This window comes from Galeopterus variegatus, unplaced genomic scaffold (assembly GCF_000696425.1).
Source record: "Galeopterus variegatus unplaced genomic scaffold, G_variegatus-3.0.2 Scaffold1070, whole genome shotgun sequence".
NCBI classification, from domain to species: domain Eukaryota; kingdom Metazoa; phylum Chordata; class Mammalia; order Dermoptera; family Cynocephalidae; genus Galeopterus; species Galeopterus variegatus.
Window position 1 is genome coordinate 91,982 of NW_007727181.1, and position 19,310 is coordinate 111,291.

Genomic DNA, 19,310 nt, shown 5'->3' on the forward strand with positions numbered 1-19,310 from the left:
TACTTATTTAGGCTTCTACATGTTGAAGGGATAAAGTCCTGCTAATAGATATAGGAGGAGGAGGTAAGATAAACACTAGTCTGCTGCTGTAAGATTAGCGACCTCCAAGATTCAGACTGGGTCCCAAATCCCTGAATAATAAATAAATCAGCATGAGAAGCCTACAGGTCTTGAACATGAAGAGCCTGGTTAAATGTAGTCACGGGCATTCAGAGGCCTGTGATAACAGAAATGCAGTCCCACTTAATGCTCCAAACTTTATGACTGTAGTTTTCAAATTAACTGGCAAAGTGGAGCAACTTTATAGCTGCAATAGTACAGAAGTCCTCCAATCACTTTCTAACTACAGCTATAATCAGACTGTATATTTGTAGGCCTCTGCAGTTTACAATTCCTTGTACTTCGCATAGTGCATGGACTAAACAATATTTGTTAAGTAAATCCACACAAGATGCTTTTCAGAATAGTCTTATTTAATCCTCATAATAATCACGTAAAAGAGGAAAGGCCGGAGTTATTTCCATCCCACAGGTAAGGAACGTGAAGTTCAGAGATACCATAGCATCAGTTGCTAACATTTGTTAGGTACCAACGCTGCAGCTGAGCACTGTGTTAAGCACTGGGAATGTATGTATCAACCTGCTTAATTCTCACAATATTTCAGTACAGTAGGTATGAACAGTATCCCCATTTTACAGATAAGAAAATCGAGGCACACAGAAATTAAGTAACTACCACATGGGTATTAATATAACAGCTATCACTATTAGTAACTAGCACCAGGACTGAACCCAAGTAGTTGGTTCCAGAGTCCATGCTTTTAACCACAACATTCTGCTTTGTGATTTGCCTGTCCAGTAGTATCTATGTGCTCTGGGCTTGGTCACATAGCTACTAAATGACCAGGTGTCCCTCAAGGCCACCTCCCTGCCGCTACAGGTTCTGTCAATTACCTGAACAAAAAAAAGCCACTCTGGGCCTCACCACAAGTCCACCCAGCTGACCAGGGACGGGCTAAATGGTGGTGACTAACTGTCCATAGGAACCCAGGTACAGGAGGCTACCTTCAGAAGCACGGTGGGCCAAAGGGCCAGAGGGCAGAAGCATCACCTGCTTGGAAAGTACAAGGTCTACTCATATCAAGAAACTACCTACTGAAGGTCTGCATGGCATGTACCACCACGCCTCTACTATGCAACTACAAGTCCACTTTAAAACTATAGAGTTAAAAACTTTTATTGGGCCGAGCCCGTGGCGCACTCGGGAGAGTGCGGCGCTGGGAGCGCAGCAGCGCTCCTGCCGCGGGTTCGGATCCTATATAGGGATGACCAGTGCGCTCACAGCGCTCACTGGCTGAGAGCAGTGCGGCCAGTCTCAAAAAGGACAAAAAAAAAAAAAACTTTTATTGAAGGGGATGCTTACATTTTACCAGCCATGGGTTTTAATGAACTCTTCATTAACATTTCAAGTAAACCTCATAGTCAGCACATTCAAGAGCTTTGTAGTTCCAAAAATGGACAAGCCTCCCAATGAAAGAAAGGAATGCCGGCCTGTCTTATGTCAGAGAGCTTTCCTGATAAGAAGACCCTTCCCAAAGTTGCATAGCCTAATACTATATAAATACAGCCAATGTTTCAGCAACTATTCAACTACATTTAAACATGTCTGCATGGAATGTAGGGATTCATATGTCATACAACAAATGGATTTCTAAATCATTCCACAAAGTGAAATTCATTTATTTTGGCCGGCCCAGTGGCGCACTGCTACAGTGTGCCGCTTGGGAGCGCGGCGGCGCTCCCGCCGAGGGTTCGGATCCCACATACAGACCAGCCGCTCACTGGCTGAGCGAGGTGTGGGCGCAACACCGAGGGTTGCGATCCCATTGCCGGTCCCAGTCTGGTACGGGCGCGACACTGAGGGTTGCGATCTGTTGCCGGTCACGAAAAAAAAAAGCAAAAAAGGAAAAGAAAAAAAATTCATTTATTTTTCCACACGTACACACATAAACTGGAATAAAAGATCGTATGACTCCTACATGCAGATTTTCTCTGGTAGGAGAAAATTATCAGTGAAACTTTTCGTAGAAAATGAATCACCATGCATAGTGATTTTCTTCTAAGCATCCCCTCCATTTTCAAAAACTAAATGTAATCAGATCCTAAATGTGTTAACAAGACATATTTACTGAGAAACTTGGTGTCTGACTTACCTATTGGATTTCTGTCAAAGAACAATACTGGAGCTTTCAGAATTGACTCAAACATTTTGTTGTGCAAAGTTTGCGAAGAATTAACAAGGACGTAGAATACCAACAGACATCTCACTACGCCGAAAAGGACGGAAGCTACAGTTAAACCTGAAATAAAGAAATACTATTCAGAGAACACAGGACCTCTGCATTTTCTTTAACAATGCTAAAGCAGGTCAGGCAGTTTATAAAGTAACCATAAAGCATCTGGATTCTACAAAAGTAAAATGTATTTATACAAGATACACTGACAAACAAGAATTAAAATAGTTTACTTTTCTCTCACTGAACATAAACTACACAGAAAAAAAAAAATTCAGGTGTAAACTACAATTTCATTCTAAGCTTTCCTAATTCAATTGCAAGTTCTACTAGAAATTCAGAAGAAAGAAAGATGATCATAAAAAGTAGTTGATCTTCCCTTCTCCATATTCCAAATCTTACTATTTACAATATGTCCCATAATCTAAAATTGTGGTACGTTTTGATACCAACATGTGATATTAATAGGGAACAGGAGAAATGATTTACCTTTTCCTTGTAGAAAATGCCCAAGTAGCTTTAAAGAATTTGAAAATACCATATTAAGTTGCACATAGAAAACCTCTTAAATAATTAAATTGCAAGAAAATACAAATTATATTTTAACATAAAATAATCTAAATAAGCAGCTAATCTCCCACTAAGTGATTAAACACAAAGCATTTTTAAATTAACGATTCAAATTATATATTTTACGAAGACATGAATGCGTACCCACTGTGCCTATAGAAATTAAAAGAGCTTTCCTAATATCTCTTGACTCACAATGCTAAATAGAGTAGGGGTGGCTTCTGTAGTAGATATTTGCCCTTCAGACAACACATCACTGTTATTTAACTAACCTCTGAAAGCTGTTCAAAATCCTAAACTCCATCAATAGGCGTTTGCCTTAAACTGCCAACCTACTTGAATATACGCATATAATAGAATTGTTTTTCTTCCTCCTTTAGATCTCACACAGTCCACCAAGTTGTAAGGTAAACAGCTCATGCATTTAGATTTCTTAGCAAGTGATCACAAAAATATGAGGGTACTTCAAAAAGTTTGTGGAAAAATAGAATTAAAAGATAATACAAATCTTTCCATGAACTTTTTGAAGTACTCTCATAAATACCAAATTTCAATGAGCAGGTTCTTACAAAGATAACGCATTCTACCTCTGAGGAAAGCTGGTATGAGCATATCCTGTGGAAATATTTAAAATTTTAGACGAGGATTTCCTTCAAAAGGTATGTAATGCTACGCTTATTCTAAGCAGTCTTGCGAAAAGAAAGAGCATGGCGTTAATATCAGTCTGGCACGCCAAACATTAAATTAATCACTCAGTTGGGGACGCGATAACATTGTGATCTCTAGGTAAGAGACAGAAGGAGTCCTAATTCCCAGACACTGGATTTTTCCCTGCTTAGCTTCCCTCTTAGGTAATTAGTGAAGCCCGAGAGATGAGCAGTTTGGGGAAGGAAGCTTTGCATACCTGTGAGGGAATAATGTTTTTATTTGGGGGACCTCGCTGCCAGAGGATTTCATCCAAGTTCAATAAAAGCCAGAGTTTATTCAGACAGAATTGGAACAATCCGAACCACAGGGTGGGGATCCGTTTCTAATCCCCTTGCCCATCCATATAATGATATAAGATTTAGCTAATGCAACCTATTAGAATAGACAATAGCCACATATTTCCAGTGGCTGATTTTCTGAATGCTCAATCCTGGTTTAACTTTCAAAATCCAATACAGAGCAAATTAAGAGTCTTCATTCAACCTCTTTCTTCTAGTAGATTTAAAAAATAATTATTCTAATTAATTCACAGAGTAAATGCGACACAGACTCCTAATCTGTTAAGACATTACCAAATTACTCCTGGAAGCCCTAGTTACTCACACAGGCTCATTGTAAGCATCTCAGACTCTCATATAATAGACCAAATCATTAAACTTTACCTGAATAAATTCCTAAATACCAGGGAAGATCTAGCTTCTCAGTTCCATTTTCTTTTCCATTTACAGTGACATTCAGTGCACTTTGTTTGTTTGCCCTATGGAACAGGAAAGAAAAAATATATATATTAAGCTATAGATATAATGTAGATAAATACAAAAAAAAAAAAAAAAAAAAAAAAACTCAATTTGGGAGAAATGTTTTATGCTGGAAAATAATTCCCAGCTCACAGTCCTCTATACATCCACCTTACAAAAATTCAATTTGAATGGTGACTTTGAGTTCTCAAAACCATCCAAGAACAGGCTATGAGGCTTAGACATGGGTAGAAACCATTATGGGTCAGACTCCACCAGTAAGAACTTCAGTTTTTCTTCAGGTGAAGTGAGTGAGGATGAAAAGAGAAGGTTCGACAAACTCCATCTCTCCCCTGAACTCTGCGGAAAAGCAAAGCTTCCTGAGGACTTCATAGCACTTCATGTCAGGGAGAAACTAACTCACCAGTATGAAAGCCACCAGTCCTGAAGAACATAGACAACCTAGCAGAGGGGAAAAACAAAGAAACACTGACATGATCACCAACTCAAAACTCTTAGTCACTAAAATGGATAATCAAAAACAAGGCTCCAAAGGACTGAGATGCTCCTTCCAGCTCAGGTCTGCACCAAGCCCAACCTCCCGGAACTACAGCTCAAGGAAATGTGTACTATACTTTAAAATCTTTAAAACATTTAAAAATTTTTAAAGATACCCTTTTTTCTAGAAGCTCTTTGTAAAGTGCTTGCAATACCAGGAAACATCTCCCATTTGGTTCCCCACAGACAGCACATTTCACTGCAAATCTCAAGCGAATTACTACAAAATGCTATAATAACAGCAGAAATAGGAATACGATAAATATCAATCAGCACAAAACAAATGTTATTATTTACCTGTGCTGCAATGTTTAGCAGAAGAAGGAAAATGATCATAAACCAGTGAGCACCGGCTCTGAAGTAATTCCTATAGGCCTTAAAACCAACTTTTCCTTCAGAACGGCTCTCCCCTGATAGTGTTGCCTGTACGTTTTCAGTCTGTGAAGGAAAAAGGCAGTAAGAGACAAAATAGTATGCAGTAAAGTTTTAGAAGTTGACAATATACAGTTTGCAAAGCTGTGAGAGAAGAGGCACATCTACGCTGCTGGTGGGAGTACACAATGGTACATGTCCTATGGAGATGAGTGTGCAAATATCTAGCCAAACCATGTATGCATTTACCCTTGGACCCAGCCATCCCACTCCTTGGAGTCTATCAGAGACAAAGAAATATTAATACACTAGTGTGGCTTTGTTTGGAGTATGACATCATGGTTTCCTGCATATGCCTAACATACCTGAATTCAAGTATCAATGCAGAAGCTTGTTCCAAAATGCTATGCAAAATAATGTGGAATTAATGTGTCACTCTAGATTATTTGTATCAATCAATGACGGAAACATAAAACAGAGTAGAAGGTCAAAATGTTAGCCAAATGTGGTGCTTGAAGTTCAAAGAGTGAGTGTGAGTCATGAGAGACTGGAAAGCACATGATAGCACACGGTCCAAATCGATTTGGCTCCTGAGCTTCAGAAATCGATTCCTTAGAGTTTGGAATGTGAGGGACTAATCTGAAAATTTTAAGAATCATCTAGCCTCCTGGATTTGGAGAGTGAGGGTTTGGATGGCAAGACATATGTCTGCATATTTTTAAGGGAGCTCCAGAGCAGTTTTGCCTGGAGGATTTAGAAAACACTGCAGACTCACATGACCCAAGGATGTCCTTGGCTCTATGCTGGCCACTGGGGATATTCAACGATAAATAAGAAAGATGTGGTTCCCGGTCTTGAAAAGTAAGAAAGCAAGATGGGAACTAACTCTTACATGTCTACTGTGTGCCAGAAATTGTGAGGTGTTTGCACATGCTACTTCTGGCCTGACACAAACCATCTGACAACAGGGCAAATTAATACTGTCAGCCACCTGCAGTGTCGGAACGTTCCAGCCTACAAGTGTCTGGTTTAATGTAGGACAGAGCAGGACCTAGTCTAAGGGGGTCTTCAAAGAAGGGAAGCCTGCAGCCACCAGAGCAAGCGGGATTCACCTACTGCAAATTCAAGAGTTCTAATATCAGTGTGAGCCACATACATCTTTGGGACTCTTAGCAGCATGTCCACTACTGACCTCCATGAATGTCCCCAGCCCACACCCAAAGGATGACCCCAACTAGGTTTTCTCCTCTTCATTCTGTTTTAATTCTACCAATTCCAGCAAACAAGGCTTTAGAACCACAGAATGTACTTTGGGAAAAACAATGATGTCATGAGCAGAGTAGACCAAATATCCATGAGTCTACTAAGTGTTGACAAAAACCAGGGCACATCGTGACATGAGATGAACTCACATCCCGGCCTTCTGGAACGCCGTCTTTCAGTGAGGGTCTAGACGACTGTTCAGACCAAACCGAAGACTCCGAGAAGGTACGATTCCTCAGTGTGGGAGTTCCTGGAACCGCAGATTGTTCAGCTTCCTCATTTTCCTTCTTCAGAAGGGAACCAAAATCTACCCCGGATTTCAGAAATTCAGTGTAAGTGCCTTTCTGTACCATTTCACCCTAAAATAAAAATTAAAAATTCGAGGAGTATATTTGTACTCAATACTACCAATATAATCTAACACTAATCAAGGAAAATTAACAGGCCTTCAATTGTGATTTTTGTAAGAAAAGCATCCTTAGGTCTGGAATTCTGGTGGACAAACCTAGTACAATTCAACTTGACACATAAATAAGCATTCTGTTCTCTGCCAAACCCTGTGTTAGGTGCTGGGGGGTATGAGAGAAATGTGTACTCATGCATGAAAAATGAAGGTCACTGACTCCACTGGGAAGGATGTCCCTGGGAAGAAACTTAAGATCGATACGGAGGTGAACACAAGCATATCTGCACAGGCAGGAGTCGCTCCACAGCCTCAGCTGGCCACGTGCCCCCACCAGGACAAGACACTGGGAACTAACCTTGGACATGGACCCCACGAGCTGCATCTTCAAGATCTTTCCTCTAAAGCTGCCCTGCAAACTCAGGAAGCTCCTCGCTGAAAATTCAACATTCTATGTGACACCTCACTGCACAGTTTCCCCTCCTTACAAAGTTACAGAAAATAATGGGCAAATGTTTTCACTACTTTTTCACCCATGAAATGAGACCTAGCTGATTTACCCAAACAGCAGCATACAAACAATTAGGCAAAATCCTGGGATACAAAACAAATCATAGCAGAGCAATTCTGGCTAAGGCAGTTCAGGTGTGGGGGGAAGGTGGCCCGGGACCCTACCTGGTACCCCAACCTCCTACCCGCAGGGTGCGCCACTGGGAAAAAAAAATCAAATAACACTTTTAGGTTGTTTGAAACACTTTGGTAACTGGGGAGTTAGAAAGTTATTCATGATACATTTGTCTTATTCTACTTAGAAGGTAAAATTCACATACCTCATTCAACGAAATTATCACTTTTCACTAAAACGCACAAGGAAACTACTACTGGTATTGATATAGCAATTTTCCTCAGAAGCCAAGAATTGACAGTTCAGAGGGGTCGGAAGGGGCAGCCACCCCCTGTCTGCAGCTTGAGAGGGACCAGACCAACATTCATCCAGGGTGCCCACCAGTGGACAAATGGTTGTTTTAAAAGTACTAAAATTGGGGATATCCTCAAAATAAGCAATAAAGAGAACCTCAAAACCTCTGGGAACTGGTTAAAAAGGTTATTCTGGCTAGATGCCACAACCACCACACAGACGGACCACCAGCCACTGGAATGCATTGACACAAGGAGTCACCAGCAGAGACCAAAGAAAAGAGGATGTCTCTTTCCCCAAAGCCCATTCCAGAGTGACAGAAGAAGCATCTGCTCTATGATAATATTGGGGGACCTGACCACACCTCTTAGCATTGAACAGATCATCTAGGCAACAAATCAACAGAGTAACCATTATTCTTTCAGAAGGAGAGAAGAAATCTAGTGTAATTAGAGGGGGGAAGGGGAAGGGAGAGGGGGATGAAGAGAGATTGGACAAGGGGCATAAAGAATAATGATGATTTGTAACAATATATGTGTACAATATATATGTACTAGTAGTATGTACTAGTAATATTGATTTAATCAACATATACCAATGTTGAACCCCCAAAATTTGTATAATCAATTTTGATTCAATTTTGAAAAAAAAATTTTAAGAAAATAAATAAAATAAAATAAAATAAGTTATTCTATCACCCGCTGATTCTACACTCATAATCCTACCAACATTCAGGTTTTACCACACTAGTTTCCACCCTCTGCACATGAAATTGTTTTCAGGTTTGAGGAATCTGAGCCTTCTATTCCTGGAGGAGTCAGAAGGGCCCCCAAATGTAATTGCTTCTGAAAGGGGAGGAATTCTGCTTTTTTATAATCCTCCTTGGGGCGGGAATTCATTTGACAGAGCTTCAGCAAGACAAGTTCCCTACTGTTCTTTAGCAGCCACATAAAGGAGCAAGGAAGCACTTTAAGCAAGACTTGCAAGAACTCTGCTATCATGATAAATGATTGGCTGCAATAATGTGAAATTTCTCTCTCTCTGAGAATGGTATACACAGATCACATGAACTGTAGTTAATATTCATTATTTGTTATTTCCACCATTTTACCAAGACACTGTGGGAGGGGAAATATTAAAACATTGGAAGATACTAAGGGGTTTTTAGACCTCCAAGGAGGGATTTGGCCAAGGGCCTGTTGGAACAGACAAGGGGCGAGGACAGGGTGCTGAGGTATAGAGGTAACAGGCCAAGGACAGAGGGCCAGACCGCCGCCAGGGCAGAGCAGTTCTCAGTGACCTCCACCTCCCCAACCATGCTAGCTGTGGTGGGTTGAATGATGGCCCCCAGAAAGATATGTTCAAGTCCTAAGCCCTGGTATCTGTGAATGCGGCCTTATTTGGAAATGGGATATTTGCAGATGTCATCAAATTAAGACAAGGTTGCACTGGAGTAGGGTGGACCCTGATCCAGTATGACTGATGTCTTTCTAAGAAGAAAGCCAGACAGACAGAGACAATGCCATGTGACAACAAAGGCAGAGACCAAAGTGCAGCAGCTGCAAGCCAAGGAGAAGCTGACAAAACACCGGAAGGTGGAAGAGGCAAGAAAGGATTCCCCGCTAGAGCCTTCAGAGAGCACATGGCCCTGCTGACAACCTGATTTTGGACTTGCAGCCTCCAGAACCGTGAGACAACACATTTCTGTCGTTTAAGCCACCTGGTCTGTGGTACTTCATCTGGCAGCCCTAGGAAACTGATTAAACTAGCCTAAGCCCATCCTTCTGAACTACTAAAACTTCTAGTTGCTTCTGCTTTAGCCCCTCCAGCGAACATCAAAAGAGGGATCTTTTATTTTTTTTTTATTTTTTTTAAAAGATGACCGGTAAGGGAATCTTAACCCTTGACTTGGTGTTGTCAGCACCAAGCTCCCCCAGTGAGCCTCGGGCTGGCCCCAAGAGGGATCTTTAAAATCATGAATCAGACCACGCCACTCCCCTCCCCTGGAGCATCCAATAGCTTCCGCCCACTTCCCGGCCTACTGCCCAGCGCTCTGAGGCCAGCACACCCCGTGCTCTCCCTGGCTCACTCAGCCCCCGCCACGCTGCCTCCCTGCTGTTCCTCCACCCCCATGCCAGCTGCCTTCCTCCCTCGGGATCCTGCTGTCACCACCAGGACCCCCTTCCACATGCTCCTCTCCTGGTGACTGCATGGCCTACACCGTCACATCACTGTCACTGTGAGGCAACCCCCACCCCTCTATCTTTTTCATCACATCTATCCCCAGGAAGAATGGGAGCCCCACGACAGCAAGAACTCTGTCTTACTTACTGCTACACAGGCTGTCACGTGAATTGGGCCCTCAAAAATACCTGTGCAGGGAGACTAGCAACTAGCTATACCAGCAAGCTGAGTCCTCTAATCAGGGGGTGCTCAGCTATCCAACCATACTTTGGTTACAGTAGTCCCCCCTTTAACCATGAGTTCACTCTCCATGGTTTCAGTCACCCACAGTCAATCGGTCCAAAAATATTAAATGGAAAATTCCAGAAATAAGCAATTCAGAAGTGTTAAATTGCACACCCTTCTGAGTAGCATGATGAAATCCTGCGCCAGGCTGCTCTGTCCTGCCTGGGATGCGCATTACCCCTTTGTCCAGCACATCCACACTGTCTATGTATGCCACCTGCCCACTAGTTGCTTAGTAGCAATCTCAGTAATCAGATCGAAAAAACACAGTATATATAGGGGTTTAGTAGTATCGGGTTTCAGGCATCCACCGAAGGTCCTGGATGGACGTATCCCTCGCAGATAAGGGAGGATTACCACATTAGTGGAAGATGCTCTTCAGACAAACTGTGTGTGACAATCAAATGGATACAAACATGTCTCAGTATCTGTAATTTCCAAATAATATGCTTTGACTTTAAGTCATAGAAGAGAGAAACAAAACATTCTAAATAAAACATCATTTATCTTTAATGATGTTACTAGAACAGTTATAATTTAGTGACTTTGAGGAAGCAATTTTATATACTTCAGGGTAATATGAGTTAGAATATAATAGAGACATTTCTACAAGTCCTTTGACTTTATTGTCAAAGGCATTAATTCCAGCTCTGTGAAGAAATGGACATGAAACTGAGAAGGAGTTTCCCACGAAGCCCAAGGAGGCTGGGAGATCCCTCCTCCAACACACCTGAGTACTATCAAGTTTGGGAAACTTGAAATTACTTACATCTTTCAATATCAGAATCTGACTCGCAGCTTTGAGGTACTGCAATTGATGAGTCACTAAAATTGTGGTCTTCTCATGCAAGGTTTGACAAATACACCTATCAATATAAAAGGTACAGTATTAAAAAAACACATAAATGGGGGCACTCCAAATTGAAAAACATACATTTTGAAACCATAAGAGACAACACAGTAGTCAAAGATTTGTAGTTTAAATACAAATACAAATACAAATTAAATATAAATATAAATCAATAAAGCCAACTAAAAAATTCACTAGCAGCAAACTTGAGCCCTGCTCACCTGAGAAATTCTGAAAAGCTGTCTGGCAAAGGAGGTAGTGACTGCTAAATTTTCTTTTCTAACACTGTTTAACAATTTCTTATATATTTTATGATGAAAACAATTGAACAATACTGAGATTCCAAAAGCTGACTTAACTAAAATACTGATTATTTTATCACTGTGTAGGAATGGGAGAGAGATGACATATAAAAATGTGGGTATTTTTCTTAGATGGTTTCCTAGGTTACTGCTTATGACGTACATATTAACCAAAAATCTTTTTTTAATTCTTAGATACTTGGTAACCTTTGCTAGAGTGTATTTTCCAGACCCTCCTTCCCAAATAATATCAAATGTTAAAATGTATGCTAGTGGGGCTTCAATCAGTCTCCACAATGAGAATTCCTGAGTCCCATCGAGGAAGCAAATCTTCTTTCATTAGGACTAAAAAACTCTCAAATATGAAAATGAAAGAACAGAATCCAAATGATCTAAATCACAGTGGAAATCACCCACTGGCTCAAAGATAAGACCCAGTCTCAGTATTCAACCTCAGAGTTTTGTGTTTTTACAGTAACCTTTCAAAGTGCTTCTACATTTTAAATGCAGAACCCTGGAAGCTCAGTCCAGCCCCCATCCCACAATGGTCTACAGCCTCTCCAGGGAAACAAGCCACTCAGGAAAGGGCATGGGAACCACAGGCAGGGCTCCTGGCACACACTCAGGGTTCCCAAGTCCCTGCACAGAGCAAATGTCAGAAATGTGGGCCACAACACAACCTGCTGAGGTGGGTCAGATCAAGAATTCTGGAGAAACTGAGACTGGAGTTCAAACCCCTGTTCCATCTCCTATAAGCCTGACAACGTTGAGCAAGTCACTAAACCTCACTGAACCAAAGTTTGTTCATCTCAAAATAAGGCTAACTCATAGGCACGTTCTGAGAAATAAAAGCACTAATCCATGAAGCGGCCCAGGACAAAACCGATGCTCAATAAATGTTATTTCCGTCCTCCAGCCTTCCCCTAAACATTTGCTTTCGATTCAGGATTGAAAAGGCATAAGGGGGAGCTTTTGAGATTGGGCCTGTGATCAGAACCAAGACTGTAGATGCATATACAATCACTTCACTCTTTAAATCCAAAAGGATTAATTTCTCCCTTTTCACACATCTTAGTTTAGCTTCTCTCATTCCTGTTTCTCAAGCTAATAAACCCCTCTTAGGGCTTAGTACTCAAGCTTTAAAGGAATTGTTTCTCCTTAAATCAAAATTGCCTGCCATTAATCCCTTTATATAAACATCTGAAGGGAGATGTTCACAATCAAGTCTGATGGGTTGCTATGTCCAAGATGGGCCAACTCAAAAGGTTTCAAAATGTTTTCTTCCTAACATCTTTCATTATGACGTAAATAGTTATAATAGCATTGTAATTAATGGCTTTAAATTTTTCCTAAACCATGCTTTTTATCAACATCTCTGGGAAAATACTTTCCAAATTTTAAAGAGTAAAAATTCACAGGCCAAGCCATAAAAATATTGCCTGATTCAGCAACGAGTTATTTAACTCTTATTCTACATAAGGGCTATGTTAAGAGCTGGCACATAGCATGGTGGACAATACACAAAGAAGAAAGACAGAGTCGCTACCTTCATTCACACATTTGTTGAGCAGCTACCAAGTGCCAGGCATTGTTCTAAGTGCTCAGGATCCACCCATGGTCAAGCGGACAGACTACACCCTACATCATGTAGAGGAGACGTATGACATGAACACAAAACATGCACTATGGGGTTATGATGTGAACTATGAAGAAAAAGCAAGGCGAGGGTTGCTATCGCAGAGGCAGCAGTCAGGAAAGGCCTCTCTGCAAGGAGGTGACATATGAGCCATGAGAATATCTGGGGGATACATTCCTGGAAAGACGCAGCAGGTGCGATGGCTCTGAAGCAGAAATGAACTGTGCAAAGTGCTTTCATGCATTCCCAGGCTGGGGGAGGTGGGGGAGCATAGGGGAAGGACCCATAAGTGATCGAGAACAACCCAGCCGATGGAGTTTGGATGTACTGTCTTCCAGAACTCATGTGGAAATTTGATCCCCAGTGTGACAGTTTGAGTTATGGGGGTGGATCCCTCATGAATGGGTTAACATTCTTCCTGGAGGCGAAGAGCCTGAGTGAGTCTCACTCTGGTAGTTCCCATGAGAGCTGACTGTTTAAAAGACCCTGGCACCTCCTCTCTCTCTCTTGCTTCCTCTCGCCACATGATCTGCTTGTACCCGCCAGCTGCTGCCGCTTTGTGCCATGAGTTGAAGCAGCCTGAGGCCCACACCAGACGCAGCTGTCCCAGAATCATGAACCAAATAAACCTCTATTCTTTATAAATTACCCAGTCTCAGGTATTTCTGTTATAGCAACACAAAACGGACTAATACAGAAAATCAAAGGCTATGGGCAGACAGGAAGGGCACAGTGTCCTCTGCAGGAACAGGAGGGACAGGCAGGCAGGTGGGGGCACACTGTCCCTGGTTCTCAGACAGAGGAACACCACCCATACGAACAGGCAGACGTGAGAAAGGGCACACTTTGTGCAGGGCACTCCACGTAAGTCAGCCTGGCTGGAGTTCTGGGTTCTTATTGGGAAAGGCTGGAAAAGTGACAGGTGTAGGTTGCAAAGAACTTCGATTGCTATTTGAGGACTTCAAACCTCATCCTAAAGGTGAGGGGAGTCTGTGAAGACTGAAACAGGGAAGGGAAACTGGTGCTGTGCTCTGAATGGCTGTGTTCCTACCCGAATTCATAGGTTGAAACCTAACCACCAGTGTGATGGTATCAGGAGATGGGGCCTTTCCGTGGGAATCTGCCCTCATGAATGGGATTAGTGCTCTTATAAAAGAGGCCCAAGCGAGCTGCCCTGCCCCTTCCACCATGTGAGGACACAGCTAGAAGATGGCTGTTTATGACCCGGAGGGTGAGGGTCACCAGACACCAAAACTGCCAGCACCTTGATCTTGGACTTTCCAACCTCTAGAACTCTCTACTACCCAGTTTATGATAAATCTCTACTATCCAGTTTATGTTAATTTTGTCACAGCAGCCTGCACAGACTAAAACAATTAGGTAGGCAACAGTGTGGGAGACTGATTATGACAGACCTGAAGAACTGATTATGCAAAAGGCAGGGGGCTAAGAATTTGGGCTTTCTAAAATACAAGACCCACAGTTTGCAACAGCTCAGACTGGCATCGGTTAATCAAAGTGCCCCAAACCTTCTGTATGTGATAGTTTACAACATACAGTTGTAAAATTCACAAACCTTAATAACCTTGGATTTATATCCATGATTGAAGTAAAACTGCTAATGGCAGATAGAAGTGTAATTCATTCACTTTTAATACAAAACACTTCACATTTCTAGGTTTCAACACAACCGCCATCTTTCATCGCATATTGTTCAATCCAATTTTCTAACTCGTTGAGAACATTCTTCAGTAGCTGCTGAGTGATTTCCTAAATTGCATTCGTGCTCTCTGCCCTAAGTTTCCCCAAAGAATGTGGTTCTGATTAGCAAACAACAATTTTAACAAGCTTGCTTCTATCAAGTGTATATCCAAAGTCATTAAACCTTAAAGGTGTGAGAGAACTTTATAAATACCTTGCATGTTCAGAGAAAAACTGGGGGAGCTTTTGCAACATGCACCCTGATACTCTGCAATCAGAACACCTCCCTCCTCCTCCCTTGTGACTCTAACACAGGGTCCCACCAGTAATTGTTCTTTCAGTGGTGGAGAACTAGTGTGGACTCGCATAAGACTCGTACAAACCACCAAGGCCCTTCTCTGCCTATGAGAAATTTCATCAAGACACAGTCAGGAGCAGGCAGGAAAGGAGGGTCAGATCAGAAGGCCAGGGCAATGCCAAGTGCCAGCTGCTTGCTACATTCTGAAAGATTCAACAGAACCACACACATTTTCTTGTGGAAAAATATACATAACATAAAATTTACCATTTCAACCTTTTCAAGTGTACAGCTCAGTGGCATTAAGCACATTCACACTAGTGTGCAACCTTCACCACGTCCACCTGCAGAACTTTCCCTTCATCCTGATACCAGGCACATCTTACACACACACTCTAGGGAAACGCTTAATAATCCCTCCTGAAGTCCTACGCTTAGTGGGTGACCTTGTGTCCCGGCCCCTAGAATCCAGAGCCCAGACATGGTTACCCCTCAAACTGCCCACTCTGCTTGAACCCCTCTTTCCTTTGCTATTTAGGACCTGTTACGAACTGAACTGTGTTCCCCCAAAATTCTTATGTTGAAGCCCTAACGCCCTCATAATTTTGAAACAGGACCTCATAATTTTGAAACAGGATGTTTCAACTAGTAATTGAGTTAAAATGAGGCTGTGAGGGCAGGCCCTAATCCAATCTGACCAATGTCCTTGGAAGAGGACGAAATTTGCACACAGACAAAAGGCCAGGTGAGAACACAGCAAGCCAACCAGAGAGGCCTCGGGAGAAATTAAACCTGCTGACACCTTGATCTCAGACTTGCAGCCTCCAGAACTGGTAGAAAAAACACTTCTGTTGTTTAAGCCACCCAGTCTGCGGCATTGTGTTATGGCAGCCAGACTGACTAACGCAGGGCCTTCCAGCGAACATTTCCAGTGACTTTCTCTCTACTGCATAATCTGCATCCTGCACTTGAGGAAGACTTGTTCGCCTGCTGTTCTTTTCACGTGCCCTGCTTGTTCCCATCTCTACACCTCTGCTTCTACTATTCCTTTTACCAAAAGGAACTGGATCCTATTCTCAGCCTCTACAAACCCTTCCCAAGGACCACAGGCCCAAGCCCAGCCCACAGTGAGCTTCCAATCTCAGCTGCATGTCCACAGCTGCCTGCTTCTCCCTTTAGCACTGTTTATCCTACACCGAGTCCCCTTCAGTATGCTGAATTATTCCCATGAGCTTATCTTTTTTTTTTTTTTTTTTTTTTTGTCTTTTTCCGTGTCCGGCAACGGATCGCAACCCTCAGTGTTGCCCCCGTACCGGACCGGGACCAGCAACGGGATCGCAACCCTCAGTGTTGCTCCCGCGCCTCGCTCAGCCAGTGAGCGGGAACCAGTCTGTATGTGGGATCCGAACCCTCAGCGGGAGCGCCGCCGCACTTCCCAAGCGGCGCACTACAGCAGTGCACCACCGGGCCGGCCCGAGCTTATCTTGATAAACTCCATGTAGACAAACTCCTAAAGGGCAGGAGTGAGATCTAAACTTCTTTGTCTCCTTTACTCTGCCCAGTATGGGTTATTCCCTGTGGCTTACAGACCTCCTTTGTAAAGTAAGATTCTCTGCACAATAACATCTGTCAGAGTGCCTATCTCAGTGCACACAGAAAGGCTTCAATCAGCACAGCTAAAAGGACTAATGGGCCTTAACAAGGTGAACAACAAACAGGAAGCTCACTGTGGGGCAGATCTGGATGCTATTTTAGCAAGACCAACTTCACAATGCTTTCAAAAAGGACAGTGCAGATGACACAGGAAGCATTGGGGAGCATACAGTAGGTCACAGAATACATGGAAAAGATTCGAGTCATTCCACCTCAGCTGCTAAGCAAGAGCCAAGGTAAAATTTCAGAAACACCAAGCAAACGTCAGGAGTTAGGCCGGATTCTAGATACCTAGTTGCAAATGCAAGCTAACCCTACACACTCGTGGATCTTAAGTGTTAATTCTAGTAAGAACCCATGAAGCAACATCAAACTCTTGAAGCCACACTCTAATATGGAACAAATCATGCTTAAATGCTAGACTTTACCAATTATTTCCAAACCTACATAAGCATAAACCAACAGGCCTTTCCATGGAAGCCCTATGCTTGTCCTGAAAACCTCACTTCTAGTATGCCACAGACAAAAGATGGAGGAAAAAAACTAAGAACTAAGGACCAGGTGGATGAGTCCCACCCTTTGATTTAAAAACTGTGCATAATCTTTCCTATTCCTGGGGTCTGGATCCATCTACAGTTTCTGGGTTACCAATTGCAAAGAGCAGGGGAAAATATTTCATAATTTGCCACCTATTTTCACTCACTTCGACACACTGAAATCATCTTCTGTATTTTCCTATCTTGACCTTGCATTTGTGTAAAATTTCTCTAAAATGCATCTTCTGTGTGAGGGAGAGGAGGGAGGGAAAAGGACACCAGAGCAGGATGAGCTGAATTTTCTGAAGCTGCAAAGGCTTTCCTGAGACGCCTCAGAAAGGTTCTTGGAAGCAGAAATGACACACAACACAAGCAAACTCACAGCTCGAACAGGTGCCTACTGACTTCTGCATCCACAGCACTGAGAGGGTCGTCCAGGAGGTAGATGTCGGCGTCCTGATACACTGCTCTAGAAAACACAGAGAGATCTCAGACAGAAGGAAACTTCACACTCCGCATCCCTCACGTAGAAATCACGACACGGTTCAACAACACGAATGTTCATTGCAGGCATCAAGGAATAAGCTAACACCGGCGCTTCACACCAGACCCAGCACACAGCGGGTTCTCTACGTTAACCACCGCTAGAAGTAGCAGGAAAGACACCGAGCAGAATGGCCGCGGAAACGCCATTTACCTTGCGAGGTTGACCCGTGCTTTCTGCCCCCCACTCAGCGTGGTTCCCCGGTCTCCTATCACAGTCAGATCCCCATCCTCCAAAAGCTGTAAATCCTACAGAGAGAAAGAAAAGACTTAATATGTGCTCTCCTACCGTCATCCTAAACATTGCACATCAGCGCTTCAGAAATATACATGTATTTGATCAACAGCAATGGATATATTTCACAGTGATTAAATTGTAACTTTGAACCTTTCAAAGAAAAAGAAACTCTCAGGGCCTTTTTTGTTGGAATGCTATAGTTTTTCCCACTATATTTATGCACCTAACTACTTTAACACACACTTATTGACTATTTGTCAGACATTATTCTGGGCATAGTGAATTCAGCAACGAAGGAAACAAAGTCCCTAGAGTTCCCACGGTGGAAGACTGACAATATAAGAAATTAACAGGAATGCACGTGGTGATAAGTACTGAGGGGAAAAAGGACACTGGTTTAGGGAGACAGAGAGTAATGGAGAGAAAGCCCATTTTACAAAGGGTGGTCAGCAAGGGCCCTGATCAAGAGGGTTTAAGCAGAGGTCTGTCAAAGGGTGGAGTGGGCTGGCACAAATCTGCAGAATGTGTTCCACAAAGAGGAAGAAGAGCAAAGACCATGGGGCAGGTGAACACCCAGGGTATTCAAAGAATAGCAACTCGGAAGCCAGTAGAGTTGGTGCAGATTGAGTACAGAGGGGTGGGAGATGAGGCCAGAGACCCAGGCAAGAGGGGTCAGGGTTTCATACCCAGTGAGATACACGTGGCTTTTAAATCCAGAAGACTTAATTTATCAAGGAATAAGTGTCTCTTCACTGCCTCGGCTTCCCACTTCCAGAGAAGGGAAAACACTTGACCCATGTCCTCAGAGTGACACTTAAGGTATGTGACAGAGTGACAGGCAATATCTATACAAGAAATAAGAGCAGAAAGAGCAGCCTGGTAAGAAAAACCAAAGGGAAGGGAACAGTGTGGTTGAGAGAGGCTGGGCAGATGGGCTGGACCAAGATTCTTGTTCCATGCAAGCCAGGAAAAACGAAAGCTACAGTAAGCAAGAAGGTTTTATTTGAGGATCTGGGAATCTAGCCAAAGTTACATTTGAATATTATTTAAGAAATAAATTGACAAGGTACAGTAACTTAAAAAAAAAAAAAAGGGGGGGCCAGCCCGGTGGTGCACTGCTACAGTGCGCCACTTGGGAGCGCGGTGGCGCTCCCGCCAAGGGTTCGGATCCCACATACAGACCGGTTCCCGCTCACTGGCTGAGCGAGGTGTGGGAGCAACACCGAGGGTTGCGATCCTGTTGCCGGTCCCGGTCCGGTAC

General features: G+C 42.9%; 1 protein-coding gene across 1 annotated transcript in view; it reads right to left on the bottom strand.

Annotated features, from left to right (window-relative positions):
- ABCC4 (ATP-binding cassette, sub-family C (CFTR/MRP), member 4) overlaps positions 1-19,310 on the bottom strand; it is a gene marked incomplete at its 3' end in the record, with an annotated part of 176,263 nt that overhangs the window by 91,900 nt on the left and 65,053 nt on the right. The window contains exons 11-18 of the mRNA XM_008574597.1: positions 17,966-18,060; positions 17,651-17,737; positions 11,062-11,158; positions 6,651-6,860; positions 5,164-5,304; positions 4,733-4,770; positions 4,234-4,328; positions 2,213-2,359 (exon numbers count right to left, since the gene is read on the bottom strand). Of these exons, the coding sequence (XP_008572819.1) occupies positions 2,213-2,359; positions 4,234-4,328; positions 4,733-4,770; positions 5,164-5,304; positions 6,651-6,860; positions 11,062-11,158; positions 17,651-17,737; positions 17,966-18,060 (910 nt within the window). The remainder of the gene's footprint in view (positions 1-2,212; positions 2,360-4,233; positions 4,329-4,732; positions 4,771-5,163; positions 5,305-6,650; positions 6,861-11,061; positions 11,159-17,650; positions 17,738-17,965; positions 18,061-19,310) is intronic.